A 21827-nucleotide genomic window follows, 5' to 3' on the forward strand; every position below is an offset into this window, starting at 1 on the left:
TTGAGGTAATGATTTGGTACCAGGAAAGAAAGAGTCCTCTTTTTGCTTTTAGTCTCTTAAAATGCATGCTTTGGTATTTGCACTCTCAATATCAACACTGATCTGCAGCACAAAGTCTTTTTTTAGACTTTATTTGGTTGGATTTGACATTTAGAAAAATGTTAAGATCTTTCCTACTGAAATTTACACCAGCTGAAAAATTCACAAGCAAGTCCATGACTTTCTTAACCTTGACATCTCTAACTTTTCCTTCAGCCTCTGTTTTCATATTTCATGAGTTACCAGAACCTGATGTTCTCTCTGTTTCCTCCTTTCTCTTCTGTCCCACTTTAGTTCAGGCATTGGTAGCCTCTCAGTTGTATTATGGCAATAGTCTCCTCTCTCTAGTCTCCAATACCCGTTCCACCTTTACCTTGCTCCGAGGAGCTTCCCAACATACAGGTTAGGTCATACTGTCCCCTGTCAAAGCCTTTAATGGCTTCCCTCTTTCAACATGGTAAAGACTCAACTCCTTTGCTTGGCATTCAAGGACACTTAATCACATTCTGTTCCTGTTACAACTGCTTACCCATCTCCCACTAATTCTCTCCATACTCTACCCAACCGCCACCAAGATGGAGTATCTATCCTTTCTTGGAATTTTCATAACACCCTGTGTTTGCTCATTTTTCCAAATGTCTTTCCTACCTCATGATCCATGTTTCTAAAACCTTGCTTATTCTTCAAAGCCCAGATCAAATTCTATTTCCTTCATGGACCCCTCCCTGATTCTGGCTACTCTTAATTAATCAGGATCACTCCCAGTCTATACAATGCCTTTTCTTCGGGGTGCTTGACTTCTAGCAGTTGGGAAATCATCGTATTATACTTATCTTGCTAGAACAATTTTTAAGTGCCTTCTGCTGGAAAATTGTCATAAGAAATATGCAGCTCTACATGGGTGCAGTGTAATTGCTGCCTCTCCTCCTTAAATGTGGCACAATCTTTACAAGCATGTGGTGTGGACCTGCTTCTACATTTCAATAATTTATTCCTTGTTTAGCTATCTCATCACTCATTTTATATTATGCTGTAAATTCACTTCTGTTTATTCCAACTAAGTATGCAACTCTGAAGACAAGGAATGTCTTATTCATCTTGGTATTTCCCAGGTCAGAGAATGCAGCTTTCAGATAGTTGGTACTTAACAGTAAACTATTTTACTCTCTTGTAACCCAAGGGAGGCAATTGCAAGATAGTAAAGAGTACAGGCTTTAGTGCGTGACTGCCTGGGTTTGAACCTTCCTAGCCAACTACTAACCATGTGATCATGGCCAAGGTACTTAAACTCTCTGTACCTTTTTTTCTTCATCTATAATATGGGGACAAATAATACTATCTTCATCATAAAATTGATATAAGAATTAAATCAGTAAATGGAGGTAAAGTAGTTCAAACAATAGCTACTAAGTGCTTAATAAATGTTAGATATTATTCCAACAGTCTGTTAAAATAGGAAGGACTCCTCTCAATTTTGACAGAGACATGAAGACACTAGATGCTACATTCCAAGGTGAGCCCATCTGGCAGAAATTTCACAGTGGATATTCAGGAACCAGTTAAACATCTCACTTATTTTGAGGGAATGAAGAGATCAGGAGTTGGAAATTATAGAGAGGTCTTATAAAGATTTTGGAGTATGTGACTAGTGTGCTGTGTGAATCTTACATCCCTACTGCAAAGGAGAATGTTGGAAATGGGAGTGTCTGTCCCTCGGGCCACCACTGGGACGTGTAGTGACTTTGTGAGAATTGGAAAATGGTGTCCCCTCATGCCCCCAAAATGTATACTAAAGAGGTCCTATTGCCCCAAGCCCAATGAAAGAGTCTTCAAGACGATCACTTGAGTAGGTTGACATGTATCCCCTGAAGCTGACAGACATGGGGACTTTGTGTCTCACTTTCATCTGAGAAGTTGAAAGGCAGGAAGCTGGGTGGCTGACTGCTCATGGATAAATGGGAGAGATTTCTCTGCTCCACAGAGATTGTTAGATCAGAGAAAGCCATTATGGGGTTATCTTAGGTCCATGTGAAGAGAACCACATAGAGTGACCTCAGTGTAAAAATTGTGGAGTGAATCGCCAGATTCCTAGATGTTGAAGGAGACACATACCATGGGCTAGAATAGATATGTATTTGCCCTCATCAAAAAAGTTCAGATGAGGCTGGGCGTGGTGGCTCATGCCTGTAATCCCAGCACTTTGGGAGGCTGAGGTGGGCAGATCACTTAAGGTCAGGAGTTTGAGACCAGCCTGGCCAACATGGTGAAACCCCATCTCTACTAAAAATACAAAAATTAGTCGGCCGTGGTGGGTGGCGCCTGTCATCCTAGCTGCTCCAGAGGGTGAGGCAGGAGAATCCTGCCTCCCATTGAACCTGGGAGGCAGAGACTGCATGAGCCAAGATTGTGCCACCGCACTCCAGCCTGGGGGACAGAACAAGACTCTGTCTCAAAAAAACAAAAAACAAAGTTCAGATGAAAGTATCCCGAAGATGAGAGGTCTCTAAACAACCCAACCCAATGGAGAAAGAGACAACTTTGAAAACTTGCTATGCACAAACCAGCTTACAGAAATACTAGGCGAGTAACTGCCTTCCTGTCATTTCTTCTCTTACCTCTCACAACCCTCTCCTGAATTCAACACTGCCTCCTTGACTCTGAAAGTGTCAGGAACTGTGGTTAGTCAGATGGAGGAGAAAGCAGGAAGTGGGGAAATGGAGCAGCAGAGTTGAAGCCGGTTACCTCCCTTCTTCACTCTAGGCATCTTACCTGTTAACAGGCTGCAGCTGTGCTATACCTTCTCGGGGGAGATGGTTGCTTTTAGCTCAAGGTTGGCATTTTTATTATTATGCCAGGCTGGCATATAAAGTACTGAATTGAAACCTTGAATGCGATTTTCTCCCTGAATGCCTGGTTAACAGCAACTCACTTTCCAAAACTTAGCTCAGTGCTCACTCCCTATCCTGACCTCTTCATCCCAAACTGAGGAATCTGTGTGTCTGCTCTGCCGCAGTGCAGCTTTTAGAGCCCAGGCAACATGTAATTTCACTTGTTTAGTTGTTTGTGCGTCTTTGTCCTCAGCCAGCCTTTAAACTCTTGGAGCCCAGGGGTGAATTGTTTGCCTTTGTACCCTCTGCACTTAGTGCTCACTGGCATAGAATTGTCCCCCAATAAAGATCTATGAAAGTAATTTGTCTTAGAAAACAAATTCACATTTTTCCTAAGAGAGGCTATAATTCAAATTTGTCTTTATTTCTGAGAGATAAATTAAAAACAACAGGCTTCTCAACAACACAATGTCATATAAAGTATTTGTCACTGGTGTGCTCAAGGATGGCCTGGGTGCTCTCCAGCAGTTGGTGAGAAAATGTCCTGGCATCTCTCAATCCAAACCTGTTTTTTTCCTGAGAAGCTGTGAGAGGACTTTTTACACTTTTCAGTGTTTCTCCCACAGGTTTCTTCAGGAGAAGCATTACCAAAAACGCTGTGTACAAGTGTAAAAACGGGGGCAACTGTGTGATGGATATGTACATGCGAAGAAAGTGTCAAGAGTGTCGACTAAGGAAATGCAAAGAGATGGGAATGTTGGCTGAATGTATGTATACAGGTATTCACTTCAAGCAATTACATTTCACTAAAAATCTCTTAAGGAGGCAGATGTCAGGTAACTCATCACGAGACTGCTACTTCACATATTAAAGAAGGAACCTACTAAGCCATCTAAGTTCTTGAAAAGGGTAATGAACCACTGAAATTGTCCAAACTGTCAACTAAAGAGCATTTTAGTCACCCAAAAGAAATGCGTTTTTTTTGTTGTTTTTCTTTGTCGCAGTGAACTATACATGGAGCCCAGTGGCATTAACATACCATTCAAATAACGTGCTTTAATGAGCTACGAATGACATCTAAAAGTTTCCTCCAAATTTGATTTTAATATACTTATTATTTATTGCTTAATTAGCATACAAATTCACTATTGTGGAAAAAAATGAGAATGCTTTATAAGGTATAACTGCCTCTGAATTGTCTAAATAGAGTTCTAAACCAAGTCATTTTATTAAGGATCTGTCTTCTCTTAGTGCAGCTTTGAACCAATTTGTATAGGTTTACACAGGAAATTAACTACTCCCAGTTTTAATATAATTTTGTCTTTCTATCTGATAAAGAGACACTGTATTAACTGCTGGCTTTGTGAGGAACTGTAATCTTCATCAAAAATTGGAATGCATGCTAGTATATAACATAATTAATTTTTCATTCTGCAAATTCTACAGACCACTCAGATTCTGAGATATGTCCTGTTTCTCCTCAAAACACAAATAGACAAATGTCACCAAGGGGATGACAGCATTCAGGCAGGGAATGCCAAATGAAATAAAAGCCTTCAGAAGGTGACTCCAGTTCTATTGTTACCAAACTGTACAGGCAACTGGGATGGACCCAGGGAAATAATGCATGCAGGTTGGGGGAAAATAGGTCTGTGTAAATGATCCAGCTCTGGGTGGATGAAAATTTTATAGTAGCTGATCACAATCTCATCTTAGCATACATGAAATGAGAGCCTGCAATAGGGCTGCTGCTGGAATCCAATCTTGCAATGGAAACACTTACTCTGACACTGCACAGCTCATATAGCTCATCACTTAAATATGAACTTGTTCCAGCTGGAGCGCTGAGGACATTTTGCATGAAGCCACATATAGCAGTCTATAATATTTATGAACACAAACTCGTCCAGTAACAGATGCGGATATTTCATGGTTCTATAAAATAAATTCCCTGTACAAAGAAATTCCTGGAACTTTGTTTTATTGGCATTGAGAAAAGAGTAAGGACGTTAAATAGGATGAAGGGAAGATTGTTTTACATTATTTTTAATAGCTCTCTTTAAGTGTAAATCAATGAGGTTGATTGTATGATCATTCAAAGACATTTTAAAAGTCACCTTGTATTATTTTTATTTTTAACTGTATTCTCAGGAATTGGCACTGTTCTTAAAATTAACAGGATTTTAAAAATTTCCCTAAAGGATGTTAACATTTGTTTTTCTCAATAAGTTTATATGTGTTTAATGTGAAATTCAATATCCTTCTTCTGGTACAGTATGTAAACATGGCTGAAAATAATATTAATGGCATGTTTTAAAACACCAATTTTCACAGTCCCCTAGAGCAGGAACAGGGAGAGTGTCATTCACCTTTTCATTGACTGAATCCCTTGCATTTGTACAATGCTTTCATATCACAAGTTCTTTATATAAAGCTCATTTAAAAATGATTATTGCTTTTATTTTGTGTAGATTATTGCTTTTAATCTACACAAAACTCTATGAGGTAGATATCATTCCCATTTTACAAATGAGGAAACTCAGACTCACAGAGGTTAAACTACTTGTTCAAGGTTAAGTCTCAAACCTTGGCCTTCCCTTTCTAAAATGCATAAAAGGCTAGCGTTAGTTCTGTGCCATTGCATAGGGGATCTTCTGGGCCAGGTACATATCAGTGGTTTTATGACCACACACCCAACAGTACTTTCTGTGATTGATGAAGTCTCTATGCTTATTTGTTTTAGGCTTGTTAACTGAAATTCAGTGTAAATCTAAGCGACTGAGAAAAAATGTGAAGCAGCATGCAGATCAGACCATGAATGAAGACAGTGAAAGTCGTGACTTGCGACAAGTGACCTCGACAACAAAGTCATGCAGGGTAATAATATGCAATGGTGTCTGCCAAGACTGGCAGGAACTGAGTTTCTAGGTACATAGTGAGCTGGCCAGGAGGCTTTCAAATTAAAGCCACAGGCACAGCTGAATTTCTAGTCCAATTGTTCATTAAAATGGATTCCTAATACATGCTTTGATGTAAACATTCAAATAGTAGCAATGCATAAACTAAAAAGTGAAAGTTTTCCTTCTCTCTGACTCCTACTACCTAGTGTTTGCCAGAAGAAATGATTTGGTGTATAAAATGGATTTTTTCCAACTGAGTATTGATGACCATTTTTTCCCTCTTTTTGAGAAGAAAGTCTCAAACTGGGAAGAACATGGTCTCAATAGAGGCTGTGGATTAATCCTTATAAATGAGTAAAACAGGGTGAATACACGTATGTGGACGAATAGAGAAAAGTCCTACCCACTGAGGTTACAAATTTCTCAAGAAATCCATTGAGCAACTTAGTACAAAATAGGGGAAGAGCATCCAAGGTGTTTAGACAAACACATTGTGATAATGCACAGGACATTTGATGGAATTTTATTTTGCCATTAGCTGAAAAACCAGTAAGCTACGATTGTTGAAACCACACCCTTCTCAATATTTATTACATTATTGACAAAGAAAACTTTATCCACATTTAGTTTTACAAATACGTATTTTTGTATTTATTTAAGAAAAAGTATTTTATATGAAAGCATTATTTTGCCATAGTGCTTCATCAGTAACACTTTGGTATAAGAAAACAAAGAGTTGACATAATTATTCACACTCTTCAAAAGATGCTGTAGAGGGAGAAAGAGATGTTTGGGGTCTGAATTGTCCAGATTGTTGACTCTCTATTTTAGGGGTTGACAAACTTTTTTTCTTTAAAGGGCTTTGGCCACATGGTATCTACAACAGCTACTCAACTCTGCCATTTTAGTGCAAAAGTAGCATAGACAATACATAAACAAATGAGTGTGACTGTGTTCCAATAAAACTTTATAAAATCCAATGGATTTGGTCCATGGGCCACAGTTTGTTGATCCCTCCTCCACATGAATACTCTCAGATGACTTCACCAGGTGGAATTCATGTAGAATACTATATGAATATAGTATTCATAGTAGTCATACTATATGAAAACCTTTCATTAGTTATAATTAAAGCTTGAACTTTCAGTGACCTTCAATATGAATGGGCTCAATAGTCTTCATATCCAGACTACCATTTATTCCTAAGAAATACACAAGTGGAATATTTTGTTATTCATATTTTACAGATAGGAAAATTCAGTGAAATGTGATATGGCCTGCCTGAGGACCCAGAGAAAGAACTTATACACTCTGTTAGAACTCAAAGTTCCTGCTGTATTTATGGCTTTTTATTTTTATGATTTCTGCTATTAGGTCCCTCCAGATGAATGCACATATAGAAAGAAGGCTTTATACACATCTTCCCTAACACCTTTTATTTTCTTGCCAGTGTAGGAGAAAACTGAACTCACCCCAGATCAACAGACTCTTCTACATTTTATTATGGATTCATATAACAAACAGAGGATGCCTCAGGAAATAACAAATAAAATTGTATGTATAATATCTGAAAATATGTGGGTTTAAAGTTAATATTTTCTGGAGTTTTTACTGCCTTGGAGGTATAATTTATATGTGAATATGTTACTTTGAAATGATTAGAGCTGAGAATTCAAGTTAGACTTTTAAACTCTTAGCAACATTAAACAATTCAAGAGTATGAAGTCTCCCACCTATCTTGATAATGGTAATTGCCCTCCAAAGATCTGAGAAATAGTAAGATGGGTTTTCAAATTTTATCATCTAAACCTAGTTTTTCTTTAGTCTAATGGTTTTATATTATCGTTTTCCTATCTACTTATTAATCATTTGTTTTTTTCTTAAAATTTAGTTAAAAGAAGAATTCAGTGCAGAAGAAAATTTTCTCATTTTGACGGAAATGGCAACCAATCATGTACAGGTTCTTGTAGAATTCACAAAAAAGCTACCAGGTATTTTTTAAATAATCAAAGTTAATATTTATTGAGAGTTTAAATGTGTCCCCACAGATTAGATTACCTATTTTACATACGGTGTTTTAATTTTCAAAACATTCCTGTGAGATCAGCTCTATTTTCACTATTACTTTGCCAAGTATTTTCACATGTAGTTATTTCACTGCTATTCTCTACAATAGTCTTGTGACATTGAGAAAGGCAGGTCTGTTCTTTGTAAAATGAAAATCATTTAATATCTGATTTAAAGTAACTGTCGAACTACTATAGACATAAGATATTAGAACTAGAAAGGATATTTAAAATAATGTATAATAATTCTTTCAAGTCAATAGATTAAAAATTGAAACTTTGCAAAGTTGTCATTCACCCATTTATTCCTTCAATAAGCAATTGTTGATACCTACTCTATACTAAGTGCCTGGCTATTACCTTCAGGGAGAGTGATCAAAGGTGATAATAATAATAATAAATACACATACATACACATACACACGAAGTGCTGTTTGAACACAGAGGAACTGGTTGCTAATTGTGTCTAGGAAAGATGGAGAGACTTCAGGGAGGATCATATTTGAGTTGAGTCTAAAAGAAAAAGAAGTTTTCCAGTTGGCATGGAGAAGAAGCAGCATTCCAAGTTGAGAGATCTGCTTGTTTTTTTGTTTTTGTTTTGTTTTGTTTGAGACGGAGTCTCGCTCTGTTGCCCAGGCTGGAGTGCAATGGCATGATCTTGGCTCACTGCAACCTCTGCTTCCCGAGCTCCTGCCTCAGTCTCCTGAGTAGCTGGGACTACAGGCACACACCACCATGCCCAGCTAATTTTTGTATTTTTAGTAGAGATGGGGTTTCACCATATTGGACAGGCTGAATTCAAACTCCTGACCTCAAGTGAGCTGCCCGACTTGGCCAAAGTGCTGGGATTACAGGCGCAAGCCACCATGTCTGCCCGAGAGATCTGCTTGTTATAAGGCACCGAGGCATGAACAAGAATAGGATTATTTGAGATAGGAGAGAAAATTCAGTGTGGTTATAGCATAGTGTCTGTGGTGGGCTCCTAGGTTAGACAATAAGGTAAGTTGGTACCAGACTGATGAAGGCCTAACTAAGGAATTTAATCTGTGTCCCCTGGACAGTAAAGAGATTTTGGTGGTTTTTGTAGCAGAGGGAAATGAAGTTTTTGTTATACAGAAATGACTTAATCAGGTTCATGTAAGATGAATTTGAATGGAAAGGGTCTGGGGGCAGGGAAGATCAAGTAGTATGCTACTGCACAAGTCCAGGCAACAGGGCTTGAAATAAAGCAATATCAGTGGGGAAGAGAAGAAGAAACAAAAAGAAGAGAGATTCAAAAATCGATAGGGCTTGAGGAACAGTTGTATGTGTAAGGTGAGGGAGAGGGACTTACTTATCCACACTCATTCTGATGGTGCCAGTATAGAAACTAGAATGTGGGAGTCTTCTTATATCCCAGCCTCAAATTCTTTTTGCCACATTATTAATGCTATCTAAGCTAATGGGTTTTAGTTGTTTCAGTGTTTATTAAAATATTGGTGTATTGAAATCCTGTAGTCTAAAAGAGTATAATAAATACCTTGTATAGCAGCATAATACTATAATATTAAATTATAGAAGATAACTTCTGACATAGGATTTTAATTAAACATGTTAATTTGCCTTCTTTTTGCCAGCATTATGCTATTATTTTATTAAATGTGTCACAGATAGACATAAGCCTACATAAAACTCATAAAGTGTGGGGAGAAATTTCTCACTATCATTGAAACACTAATATGCTCTCATTTCTTTATTAACAATGAAAGAGGAACTTAATTTACTATATGCTAATTAAACTGAAGGCAAGCTCAATAAAAAACTGGATTATATAAGAGTAAAAACTGTGGGGGAAAGAACTGGAAAAGGGAGATATTTTTGGTTATTTATGGGAAGAAATTTTTTAAGTTCAAATGGTCAGTTGGTTTTGAATCAAGAAATAATTGAAGACAAATAAAAACCTTATTCATAAGAAGGTAGCTTATCTGAAAGCAATAGCAATATCTTGGCATCTCTTAATTCCCAGTGCCTAGCCTAGTTCCTGAGGGAGCACGTACAATTAGTGTGTGTTCAATGATAAAGCAGAAGGAAAAAATTTAAAATATGGAAAGAAATAAAAGGCAAAAACCCTTGAGAAGGAAAAAAATTGACAATAATGACAGAGATAGCATTATTACAAGTAGTAACAATAGGGATATAATACCAGTACTGAAGGAACATTTTGTGAAAAACTGAATTGAATCATTCCATTCAGTATTCATTGAGCACAAACTGTGCCAGGCACTGTCCAAGGTGCTGGAGTCCCTGAGGGCAATAAGACAGGGCCCCTTTCCTCAAAGAAGCTCTTAGATTCTCTTGGATGGTGGCTCAATTTTTAGCGTTGCTCTCTTCTCTATATTCCCTTTGCTATTTAGTTCTTCCTAAGCCATTTAGGCCCTGATGGTGTTATCTCTATTCATGTGAGTGTATGTGCCAGCATGCACATGAGCTTGTGTTTTGTTTCCCATTCATTCATTCAATCTGTCAATTATCCAACAAATAATTCTTAGGTACCTATTATGTGCCAGGAACTGGGGATACAAAAGTAAACAAAAACAAGGCCTCTGCCCCCAAGAAATGTACACTCCAGTAGAGGTGGCAGACAATTAACAAATAAGCAAATAAATCTATAATATCATGTCGGGTGGTGATAAGTTCTATAAACTAAAATAAAGCAGGTAGAGACTAGTAGTGGTGGGGAGTGTATTTTAGATTGGGGAATGCTGGAGCAGAGGCTTGATTGCAGGAAGGAGCAGGGCATGGGGCATGGGGTTATCTGGGAAGAACGTTAATCTCTGAGGCAAAAAGAGGCTTGTGTGTTCACAGCAGGGCCAGGTGGTCAGTGTGGCTGGAACACAAAGAGTAGGGGGAATGAGGAGTAGAAAATGAGTTCAGAGAAGCTGTTGGGACTGTACTATTTAAGCCTGGATAACAACTTTGAATTTTCCAGGGAGTGTTATATTCCATCAGGTTGGCAATTCTTACCATATTTTTCTGATTTTCCCCCACCCTGTGTGTTGCAGTACTGAGTTCAGAGCAGATACATCAACATGACTTTGGTTGGCTGTTTTTGGGAAATACTACCCGTTCTTTAGCTTGACTAAAGACTCATGAGTTAGCCAAATATTCTGTGTGCATATAAAGTTTTCTTCTGGCTTGTAGATGCTTCCAATCTGCAGAGTTGACCCTGTCACATCAGGTGTGACTAACATAATGGCTCAAAGAAAATCTGCCTGTGTCTAGTTTCTGAGGGTTTCTTCATCTGAATCAGTGTATCTATGCCATAATATATGTATCTGCTTGGACTTGACATCTCCCTTTTCCCAGCTTGTTTAATAAATTCTGCTCAATGAAGATAAAAGCCTCTATTTTATTGGCGAGTACAAATGGACTCAACTAGACTACCCAATTTTAAACAACTACAGAATCACTTGATGTAAATGTTTTATCAATGGCAATGATGGTGATCATGAAATATTGTTACTCCTTGATACCAATTTGATTATCATCATTACCTAGGATTTCAAACTTTGGACCATGAAGACCAGATTGCTTTGCTGAAAGGGTCTGCGGTTGAAGCTATGTTCCTTCGTTCAGCTGAGATTTTCAATAAGAAACTTCCGTCTGGGCATTCTGACCTATTGGAAGAAAGAATTCGAAATAGTGGTAAGTGATTTGGCTAATGGTAAAAGAGTTTGTTTCTATGAGTAAAATTGGTGTGCTCCATGAGGGCGGGGCTCTTGCCAATCTTATGCAATGTTATATGCCTGTTGTGCCTAGCATGAAGAATGGCTCTAAAAAGATATGTGTTAAATTGATAAGACTTCTAGAGGCTTGGTTCAAATATCTCTGTTGTAATAGCAAAGTAGCAAAACTACCCCTTTACTGCACTAAGATGAAGAGCCAAAGGAAGACTTTTTTAAAGGTTGGAAAATTCATCTGATTTTGAACAACTGGCACAAAGGAGCTAGGATTCTTCATCCAAGAAAAAGATTATTTATTTAAAATCTTCTGGTATGTAAGACTAAGTATCCAGCTATTATATATCTGTATCAAAATAAAATAAGAAGACATTTTAATAGCAACATTTATATGTCATTTACTAGGTCTCAGACACTTTTCTTTCTTTTTTTCTTCCTTTCTTTTTTTTTTTAGACAGAGTCTTGCTTTTTGCCCAGGCTGGAGCGTAGTGGTGTGATCTCGGCTCACTGCAGCCTCTGTTTCCCAGGTTCCAGCAATTCTTGTGCCTCAGCCTCCCGAGTAGCCGGGATTATAGGCATGTACCACCACACCCAGCTAATTTTGGTATTTTTAGTAGAGACAGAGTTTCTCCATGTTTCCTGAGCTGGTCTCAAACTCTTGGTCTCAAGCAATCAGCCTGACTTGGCCTTCCAAAGTGCTGAGATTACAGGTGTGAGCCACTGTGCCTGACCAAAGTTAACTTTTTTTTTTTCTTTTCTTTCTTTTTTTTTTTTGAGACAGAATTTTGCTCTGTTGCTTAGGCTAGAGTGCAGTGGCATGCTCTTGGCTCACCACAGTTTCCCCTGGGTTCAGGTGATTTTTTTGTGCTTCAGCTTCCCAAGTAGCTGGGACTACAGGCGCATGCCATCACATCCAGCTAATTTTTGTATTTTTAGTAGAGACAGGGTTTCACCATGTTGGCCAGGCTGGTCTTGGACTCCTAGCCTCGAGTGATCCACCTACCTCGGCCTCCCAAAGTGCTAGGATTAAAGGCATGAGCCACCACACCCAGCCGGTTTCAGACACTTTTCTAAATATATGATTTCATCTAATCTTCTCAAATATTCTATGAATAAATACTATTATCATTCCCATTTTGCAAATGGAAAAGCTGAGACAGAGAAAGGTTAAATAACTTTCCCAATGACAGAGAGGAAGTCTGACTTCAGAAGATTTGTGTCAGCCCAATGCAGTGGCTCACGCCTATAATCCCAGAACTTTGGGAGGCAGAGGTGGGTGGATCACTTGAAATCAGGAGTTCAAGACCAGCCTGGCCAACATAGTGAAACTCCGTCTCTACTAAAAATACAAAAAATTAGCTGGGCATGGTAGTACGTGCCTGTAATCCCAGTTACTCAGGAAGCTGAGGCAGGAGAATTGCTTGAACTTGGGAGATGGAGGTTGCAGTGAGTCAAGATCGTGCCACCACACTCCAGCCTGGGCAACAGAGTGAGACTCAGTCTCAAAAAAAAAGAAGCTTTGTGTCTTAACCACTATGCTATAGTACCCCTCAAGAGACGAGATAATAGCACAAGTTACCCAGTGTTTAACTTATTGTGGAATAACACTGTGACAGGGAAGCTCAAGAGACATTGAGATGAATTACCAGGAATTCTGTGCAATTTATCTTAGGAGATCCTTAAGATAGGATGAGTTCTTATTTTCCCGAGAGATTTCATATATGGGTTGGGAGTGGGGAATGAATGAGATGACTTCTCAGGATGTTTTCTTTCTAAAGTCTTATCATTAACAAAAGCAAATTTAAAGATTTTTGAAACCAATATTTTAAGATAGAGATTAGAGGGAAAGTTTTCAGGTAGTTCTGCATCTGTGATATAAGTGAAATAATTTTTTAAATGGAAAATTATTTTTAAAGGCAGTTTCTCCATAGTCATTATGTTTTTTTCCTAGTTAAAAACAAAAAGCGTAATTAGCATCATTGGTAGATTTAAAAACCACACACTTTAAAAAGATGCATTATTCTTAATATATTCATTAATTTACTAGTCTAACAAATATTTAAGGGCAAGGTACTATGGTAGCAGTGAAGAGAGAAATCAAGCATGTTCTTTCCCCTAAGAAGCTTACAGTCTAATGGGAAGAGATTAACTGTCCATGATTATGATAAAATATGGAAGAGAAAAACAGAGAGATGATGACTCCTAGTTGAGAGAGCTCCGAAAAAGTTTTATTGGCATTTGAGCTGGGACTTGAATGAGATTTGATTTGGATATCCAGGGTGCAAGAGAGAAGGACCAGCAGGAACAAAGAGAAAGAGGCAAGAAAGCTCAGGGAATGCACACAAAGAAGGGTGAGTAGCTGAGCTGACTGAATTAAGGGTTGCATTAAAGGGAAATAGAAAGGAATAAAAGAATCAGATGATTGAGGGCCTTGGATGCTGGGCTAATGATTTTGTTATTTCCCAAGTAATAGGAGACATGGAAGATTTTTGAGCAGAGGAGGGAAAATGTCAAAATTAAGCTTTACAAATTTTCTAGCAGTGTTAGGGTAAGCCAGAACAGAAGTCACCTCTTAGGAGGCAAGAAGTCTCAAAGATATCACGCTTGCTGCCAGGAGAAATGGAGAGAAGAGAAAGGATCTGGGAGATAGATCTTTGTGGCTTATCAACTTTTGAAAGACATTATGTTGTCAAGAAATATGGATTTTGGTCCTGGACAGATTGTGTGTGTGTGGGTGTGTGTGTGTGTGTGTGTGTGTGTCCAGGCTAAGGGGAAAATGTTGAATCAGGTAACCTCCAAGGCACCATTCAGTTCTACAAGTCTTACTGCTTTTCCTCTCTTAAATAATTCAATTTTCCTGATGGGTGGTTTAGCTAGTCACTAGGCCAGCTACTGAAGTATCCTGATTTTAAAGCCATAATCAATAATTGACAGTTCAACTTAGGAAAGAATTAAAGGACAGGCTGAATTTTCACATGTATGGGTATAATTGTTGTTTTAGACTATTGAACATACACTGGTGGTTCTCTCTTTATGCAGAAAACTACAGTGGCTTCAACATGTTCAGCAGCTTAGCTTTGTCATTTATTTGATTCTGGCTTCCATGGACTGTGGTGGTGCTCCCTTTAAGAAAATCCCAGTTGGCCGGGTGTGGTGGCTCACGCCTGTAATCCCAGCACTTTGGGAGGCCAAGGCGGGTGGATTACAAGGTCAGGAGATCGAGACCATCCTGGCTAACATGGTGAAACCCCGTCTCTACTAAAAATACAAACAATTAGTCAGGCGTGGTGGCGGGTGCCTGTAGTCCCAGCTACTCGGGAGGCTGAGGCAGGAGAATGGCGTGAACCCAGGAGGTGGAGCTTACAGTGAGCCGAGATCACGCCACTGCACTCCAGCCTGGGGGACAGAGTGAGACTCTGTCTCAAAAAAAAAAAATCCATCAGTCAAATCTAATTCTTACAAAACTAATAAAATAAAAAGGAATGATGACTCATGACAAAACTTATTCATTTTACTGACAGGTCTCTACTCTAGCAAATGTGTGTTTGGTTTATTCATCAAGAGACAGTGGTGATTAAGGATACTGACTGTGGAATCTGGATTGAATATGGGCCCCACTACTTATTAGCTGCATGTCCCATTTTTTTTAAAGCTGTTGAAATAGACCTCATAACCAATTTGATCTCTTTGAAATCATGTTTAATATTTATTCTGCAGTCTTGCCTCAAGTTTGATAATAAAATCTTGATAAGACAGGGTTTTCTTCTTTTTGAGTCAGTATTTTATCCCAAGCACCTAGCACATGCCTGGCTTGGACTGGGTGCTCCACAAAATTCTGTGGAACAACGAAAAAAATGAATGAAGGTTTGTCCGGAGCTATAAAACTGGTCTGTTTATTTACTTTTCAGATGGTTGTTTCCCTGAATATCAGAGTTGTTAATGTCCAAAGCTGACAAGTAACCAACAAAAAGTTGGTTAAACATTCTTCTAGACATTGCCTGTAGTAGTTAATTTGGGGAACAGATATCTCTTTTGCATTTGAGTGTAAGAAAAGGAAAAAGTTTGGATATGGAAGTTCTGTTGTGTTCTCTCTCCTCCTCCTCCTCAAAGATGAGTCATTTAAAGTTGATTCAGGTGCCAGACAATGAAAAAGAGGGGTGCAATGTCTGCCACATGAATTGAAATGTTTTGATGAGAGGGCATCTGCAGGAGAATTATCTGGTGGTTGTTCTATCTTTCTTTCTCTGTCTCTTTTTCTCTCCTGGATGCTCAGCTTCCTTTAAAAAAAAAATCTTTGCCTGGCTCCATCAGATCTCCTGGGTCCTGAGCCAAGTCAGATGCTGCCATTTCCATGATGACCACTGAGTTAGTACCAGATTCCTTCCCCAGCCTGGCTGAGGTGGGGAAAATCCCTTCCACCGTGGTTCAGCTAAAAGGGGAAAAATAGTCTTCCAAAAAAGTTTACAAGGCTACTAAGAGGAAAATTATGTTTATAGAAAGGCATGTATAAGGCTGAGCATGCTGACTCACACCTACAATCCCAGCACTTTGGGAGGCCAAGGCAGGAAGATTGCTTGAGCCCAGGAATTTGAGACCAGCCTGAGCCACAGAGTGAGACTCCATCTTTACAAAAAAGTTAAAAAATTAGCTGGGCATGGTGGCATGGGTCTGTAATCTCAGCTAGTTGAGAGGCTGAGGTGGGAGGGTCTCTAGAGCCCAGGAGGTGGAGGTTGCAGTGAGCTGAGATTGTGCCACTGTACTCCAGCCTGGGTGACAGAGTGAGACCTTGTCTCAAAAAAAAAAAAAACAAAAACAAACAAACGGGGGGCATATATGCGTAATGTCTGGATCTATTAATTACAGCACCAGAAAGATAATTATTCAGCACCTACTGTGTGTCAGGCTGTATTATCAGTGTTTGTGTGAGCTTTGGGTCCTACAAGAAGCAGATATCAACATGGGACTAAATATGTCAGAAGTTAATTGGGGGAAATGCCTCTGAAGAATAAAGGGGGAGGAAGCAGGTGGAGTCCAGGAGACTGTACACCACTATGCTGATCTGACACCTGTGAAAGGGGAGCAGGAAGGCATGACTGGGCATGAAGAGCATCAGATCACAGCACAGTCCTGAGAAAGTCTCAGCTAGGCCATTGGAGAGGGACCTAGTCCGAGCTGCCCACTGAATGGACAAGCACTAACACACCCACTATGCTCATTCACCAGTTGAGACAAGACTGGTGAAAGTGTGTCCTCAGCACTCACAGGGCGGCAGCTGGAGGCTATCAGCCAGCCATACTCCCTACTGTGGGCTGTCTTTAAGGGTGATCTGAGTGGGTCATCTCCATGGCTAACATTTTGCTTCACGAAAAATATTGTTTGCTCTTTGTAGCACTTTGAGGTAGATATTATCAATTCTATGCCAGACTTAGACCCTGTTAATCCCAATAACAAAATATCAGTCCCAAGTATCTGTTCCCTCTGATATTACTCTCTAACTTTCCAGCTTGCCACCTTCCAGTACCCTGACTCTGGGGATTCTTTGTTCCAAATCAACGTCCATTGCCGGGCGTGGTGGCTCATGCTTGTAATCCCAGCACTTTGGGAGGCTCAGGCAGGTGGATCACGAGGTCAGGAGTTCGAGACCAGCTTGGCCAACATAGTGAAACCTTGTCTCTATTAAAAATATAAAAAATTAGCCCGGCGTGGTGGCAGGCACCTGTAATCCTAGCTACTCGGGAGGCTGAGGCAGGAGAATTGCCTGAACCCAGGATGTGGAGGCAGCAGTAAGCCGAGATCGCGCCACTGCACTCCAGCCTGGGTGACAGAGTGAGACTCTGTCTCAAAAAACAAACAAACAAACAAACAAAATCAAAAATCCATTTGTTGACCCTCCATCCACTAACCCTCCAGCCATTGACTCTACTTCCTTTTGCCTGACCACACTTTTCTCAGTACTTGGCTTAGAGTTCGTGGTTCATCAATATGATCATTTCCTTAGATCATTCACCAGATATCCTCAACTCTTTTTCTTTCACCTAAGAAAACCCTCTGCCTGACTGAGTACGACTCTTAACCTACTCTGTGCTTGAGCCTGAGAACTGAAACAGTATGACTGGCTTACCCAAAGTTAGTGATCAAACACTTCAGGTGGACCTCAGTACTTTCCATGTATCCCTTTTCCCTAGCCAATTCACTCTTATACTTATGGAAAATTGTCTTGTACCTTCTCTCTCTTCAAATTTCCAACATCTCTTCCCACTCATTCTCAACTATAACTTTGTTGAGAAAAGGTGTCTTTCAAGAACATGCCATAGGAGTTGGAGCTCAAGGATATGTGGTCAAACCCCAGCTTCAAGGAAATGTAATCAAGCTTAGAGAAAGATGAACTCCCCGAGCTTAGTCAATATGTCAAGACAGAGATTGTCACAAGAAACAAAGCTGGAGCCAAGTTCCTAGAATTAGATGCACACAGAGCTCCCCAGGGTTTTCTGAGAGTTGACTTCATCCACCTGATCCACTATGGCTCCCTACCATTTTGGTAACATTCCAGCAAGTGGGGAGGGCAAAGGGGAAAAAGAGTGGCACACCCTCCCTTTAAAGGAATAATCCTGAAGTGGTATGCACAACTTCACAGAGTTCCCCAGAGTTTTCTGAGTCTGGGTCAGAATTGAAACCTGTTGAGGCAAGTGGTGTGGTTCTAGCCGTGAAGACACAAAAGCTTCCAAAACCAAAGTCAGGCAGTTACACCTTGGGGCTCCCATGATTTCTGGCTGCCACATATTGCTGGAGCCTCTCTGCCACAAATCAGCTACCTCCAACAGAAGCAATTGTCTTATTCCTTTGTTTTATTTATTTATTTATTTATTTATTTATTTTGAGACAGAGTCTCACTCTGTCGCCCAGGCTGGAGTGCAGTGACTGTGATCTCGGCTCACTGCAACCTCCGCCTCCTGGGTTCAAGCGATTCTCCTGCCTCAGCCTCCCAAGTAGCTGGGACTACCGGGGTGTGCCCCCATGCTTGGCTAATTTTTTGTATTTTTAGTAGAGACGGGGTTTTACCATGTTAGCCAGGATGGTCTCAATCTCCTGACCTCATGATTCGCCCGCCTTGGCCTCCCAAAGTGCTGGGATTACAGGCTTGAGCCACCGCACCCAGCCCTGTTCCTCTTTTTATTATATTAAGCACTTTATAAACACTTGTTTTTTGCCTGAAGAATACTTATGAGCTGAGCGCGGTGGCTCGCACCTGTAATCCCAGCCCTTTGGGAGGCCGAGGCAGGTGGATCATGAGGTCAGGAGATTGAGACCATCCTGGCTAACATGGTGAAACCCCGTCTCTACTAAAAATATAAAAAATTAGCCAGGCATGGTGGCACGCACCTGTAGTCCCAGCTAGTCAGGAGGCTGAGGCTGGAGAATTGCTTGAACCCGGAAGGTGGAGGTTTCAGTGAGCCAAGATTGCACCACTGCACTCCAGCCTGGGCAACAGAGCAAGACTCCATCTCAATTAAAAAAAAAAAAAAAAGAATACCTCTGATGATCAGTTGTAGAGTAGAGATGATTTGCATCCCCTAAACCTTCAGAACAGGCAAGCCTTTCTGACTCATGTCATCTCTCATCAGAATATCTCCTCATATTTCTCAGGGTGGTGGCTCATTAGCCTCCCTCCTCTCACTTGATGAGACACTTAGCTTCGAATCTTATCATTTTCATTTGACTCTGCCTGTAGGGCAACTATCCAGTAGCAATGGAAGATCATTTCCATTAGGATCTGTATTTGTTTATTTGTTTACTTTTTTTTAACAAGCTTTTATTGAGTACTTCTATGGGATAGGTACACTGGCGGTACAAAGATGAATAAGATAAAGTCATAATCCTCAAGGACTTCATCTTCTAGGGGAAATATATTTGAAAAGAATTAATCACAATAGATTTCATGCATAATTTAAGTTAGAGGTTTGGCTGCTGTAACAGAGACAAAAAATAAAGAGTGCTTAAACAAGATGGAAATGTATTTCTATCTTATAATAGTCTGGGCATGAGGAGAATGGGACTGATAGGAAATCTTCATAGTGTCCCTCTGTGTCATAGTTCTATCCATACAGATGGATGTCATGCTCATCCATCCACAGAGAGTTGACTTCATCTTCTTGGTCCAGTATGGCTCCCCACCATTTTGGTAAAAACACATTCCAGGCCGGGCACAGTGGCTCACACCTGTAATCCCAGCACTTTGGGAGGCCAACGTGGGCAGATCACAAGGTCACAAGATTGAGACCATCCTGGCTAACACAGTGAAACCCCATCCCTACTAAAAATACAAAAAATTAGCCGGGCATGGTGGCATGTGCCTGTAGTCCCAGCTACTCTGAAGGCTGAGGCAGGAGAATCCCTGGAACCTGGGAGGCAGAGGTTGTAATGAGCACAGATAGTGCCACTGCACTCCAGCCTGGGCAACAGAGTGAGACTCCATCTCAAAAACAAGCAAAAAAACAAAAACACATTCCAGCAAGTAGGGAGGGCAAAGGGGAAAAAGAATGGCACACCTTCCCTGTAAGTGAATAATCCTGAAGTGTTACACATAACTTCTACTGGCATTCCATTGGCAAGAACTTAACTTCTTCATCACACCTTGAGACAAGAGACCTGTAAAGAGAACTACTAATGCAATAACTGGGTGAGAAATGATGAGGGTCTTGCTGGTTAGAATGCATATAATCAAAAAGAAAAAAATCTTCCATGTAATTTCATAAGTTTCAGAACTTGTGATACCTCAAGTTTCAGAAAAGCTAAAGAATGAAGTTTTCCAGAATATGATCTGTATAAATAAATATGCATGTTTCTAGTTTATAATAAGATACTTTCTCCAAATATCAACCATATATTGTGACAATAAAAACCATCCAAACTCACATGCTGCTGCATATTTAATTATCTATAATGTTTTCATTTATTAATATTTATGAATTTCCTTCTCCCAGTGGGTTTTCAGAACATTGCCTCTTCCACACAACACATAAAAACCTGATCTCGCAAGATGACCTTTCAGACTAACTTTTTATTCTTATGCTAATACAATCATTCTTATTTCTATTGTACATTTAATTCCAGAGTAACATAATGCTCAAAGTTACTCTGTTTATGCCTATGCAACTCTTTAAAGAATATGATGTGAAATCTCTTTTCTTGTTCTTCAAATTCATACTCTTTTGTTTGCTGTTATTAAATCCCAATCACATACACAAAGATAACTGTCTCTGAGATGCTTTTAATGAGAATTAGAGTATTTATGTTAATTGAGGCTTTAGAACGTATATCTGATATAATTTGTGCTTGAGTTGTTTCTATACAATTCTAGTGCATCATTGATTTTATTCCTAATGTACCATTACTTACAAACTAGGGGTTTAAGTTGGAATTGTTAATAAAAATAGGAATAATCATAGTATATAAAATATTATAGACTGAAATAGGTTTGCTAACACTGAATGAGTTTATATTTTGTTTTGTTTTGATTTTTTTTGAGACAAAGTTTCATTCTTATCGTCCAGGCTAGAGTGCAATGGCACGATCTGGGCTTACTGCAACCTCCGCCTCCTGGGTTCAGGCAATTCTCCAGCCTCAGCCTCCTGAGAAGCTGGGGTTACAGGCGACAGGCAACATGTCCGGTTAATTTTTTGTATTTTTAGTAGAGATGGAGTTTCACCATGTTGGCCAGGCTGGTCTTAAACTCCTAAGCTCAGGTGATCTTTCCGCCTCAGCCTCCCAAAGTGCTGGGATTACAGGTGTGGGCCACCGCGCCTGGCCCAAGTTTACATTTTAACATTAAGGAAATTAGCAATAACCTCTCAGAGATCAAAGCAACTTGTTCTGTCCATTTCAAATATAAATAACCCCTGACATTTATAGTAGTTTTGGGCCTTTTTCCATCCCCACAAGAGACATAAATAAAATATTCAATTCAGTAAGAATTTACCAGTATGACAATATATCTCATGTTTTGCAATGTTTTGTTTTCACATGCATTATCCTGTTAGTGCTGCTCCCAATGGCCCTCACTAGGTGAGTGTTATTTATAAAATATCCTGTTTTATAGATGTAGAAATGGGTTTAGAGAGGCAAGATGACCTGCCCAGGTTCATACAGCTAATCAAAAGAGCGCAAGGAAATTAAGGTGGGTATTCTAACTCAGAGCCCAGCACTCTTTCTATATGTGGCATCTGTCACTCACCAAGGTCTAATATTTGCCCAACTATCTGCTAGCAGGGAATATAA

General features: G+C 39.6%; 1 protein-coding gene across 2 annotated transcripts in view; it reads left to right on the forward strand.

Annotated features, from left to right (window-relative positions):
* The window catches only part of NR1H4 (nuclear receptor subfamily 1 group H member 4), a 70362-nt gene that overhangs the window by 35913 nt on the left and 12622 nt on the right, over positions 1-21827 (forward strand). For both annotated transcript variants that reach the window (XM_034934332.3, XM_008958033.4), the window contains exons 3-7: positions 3494-3646; positions 5611-5744; positions 7223-7321; positions 7659-7758; positions 11371-11517. In XM_034934332.3, coding sequence (XP_034790223.1) covers positions 3494-3646; positions 5611-5744; positions 7223-7321; positions 7659-7758; positions 11371-11517 — 633 coding nt within the window. The remainder of the gene's footprint in view (positions 1-3493; positions 3647-5610; positions 5745-7222; positions 7322-7658; positions 7759-11370; positions 11518-21827) is intronic.

The sequence above is a fragment of the Pan paniscus genome, chromosome 10, assembly GCF_029289425.2.
Source record: "Pan paniscus chromosome 10, NHGRI_mPanPan1-v2.0_pri, whole genome shotgun sequence".
NCBI lineage: Eukaryota > Metazoa > Chordata > Mammalia > Primates > Hominidae > Pan > Pan paniscus.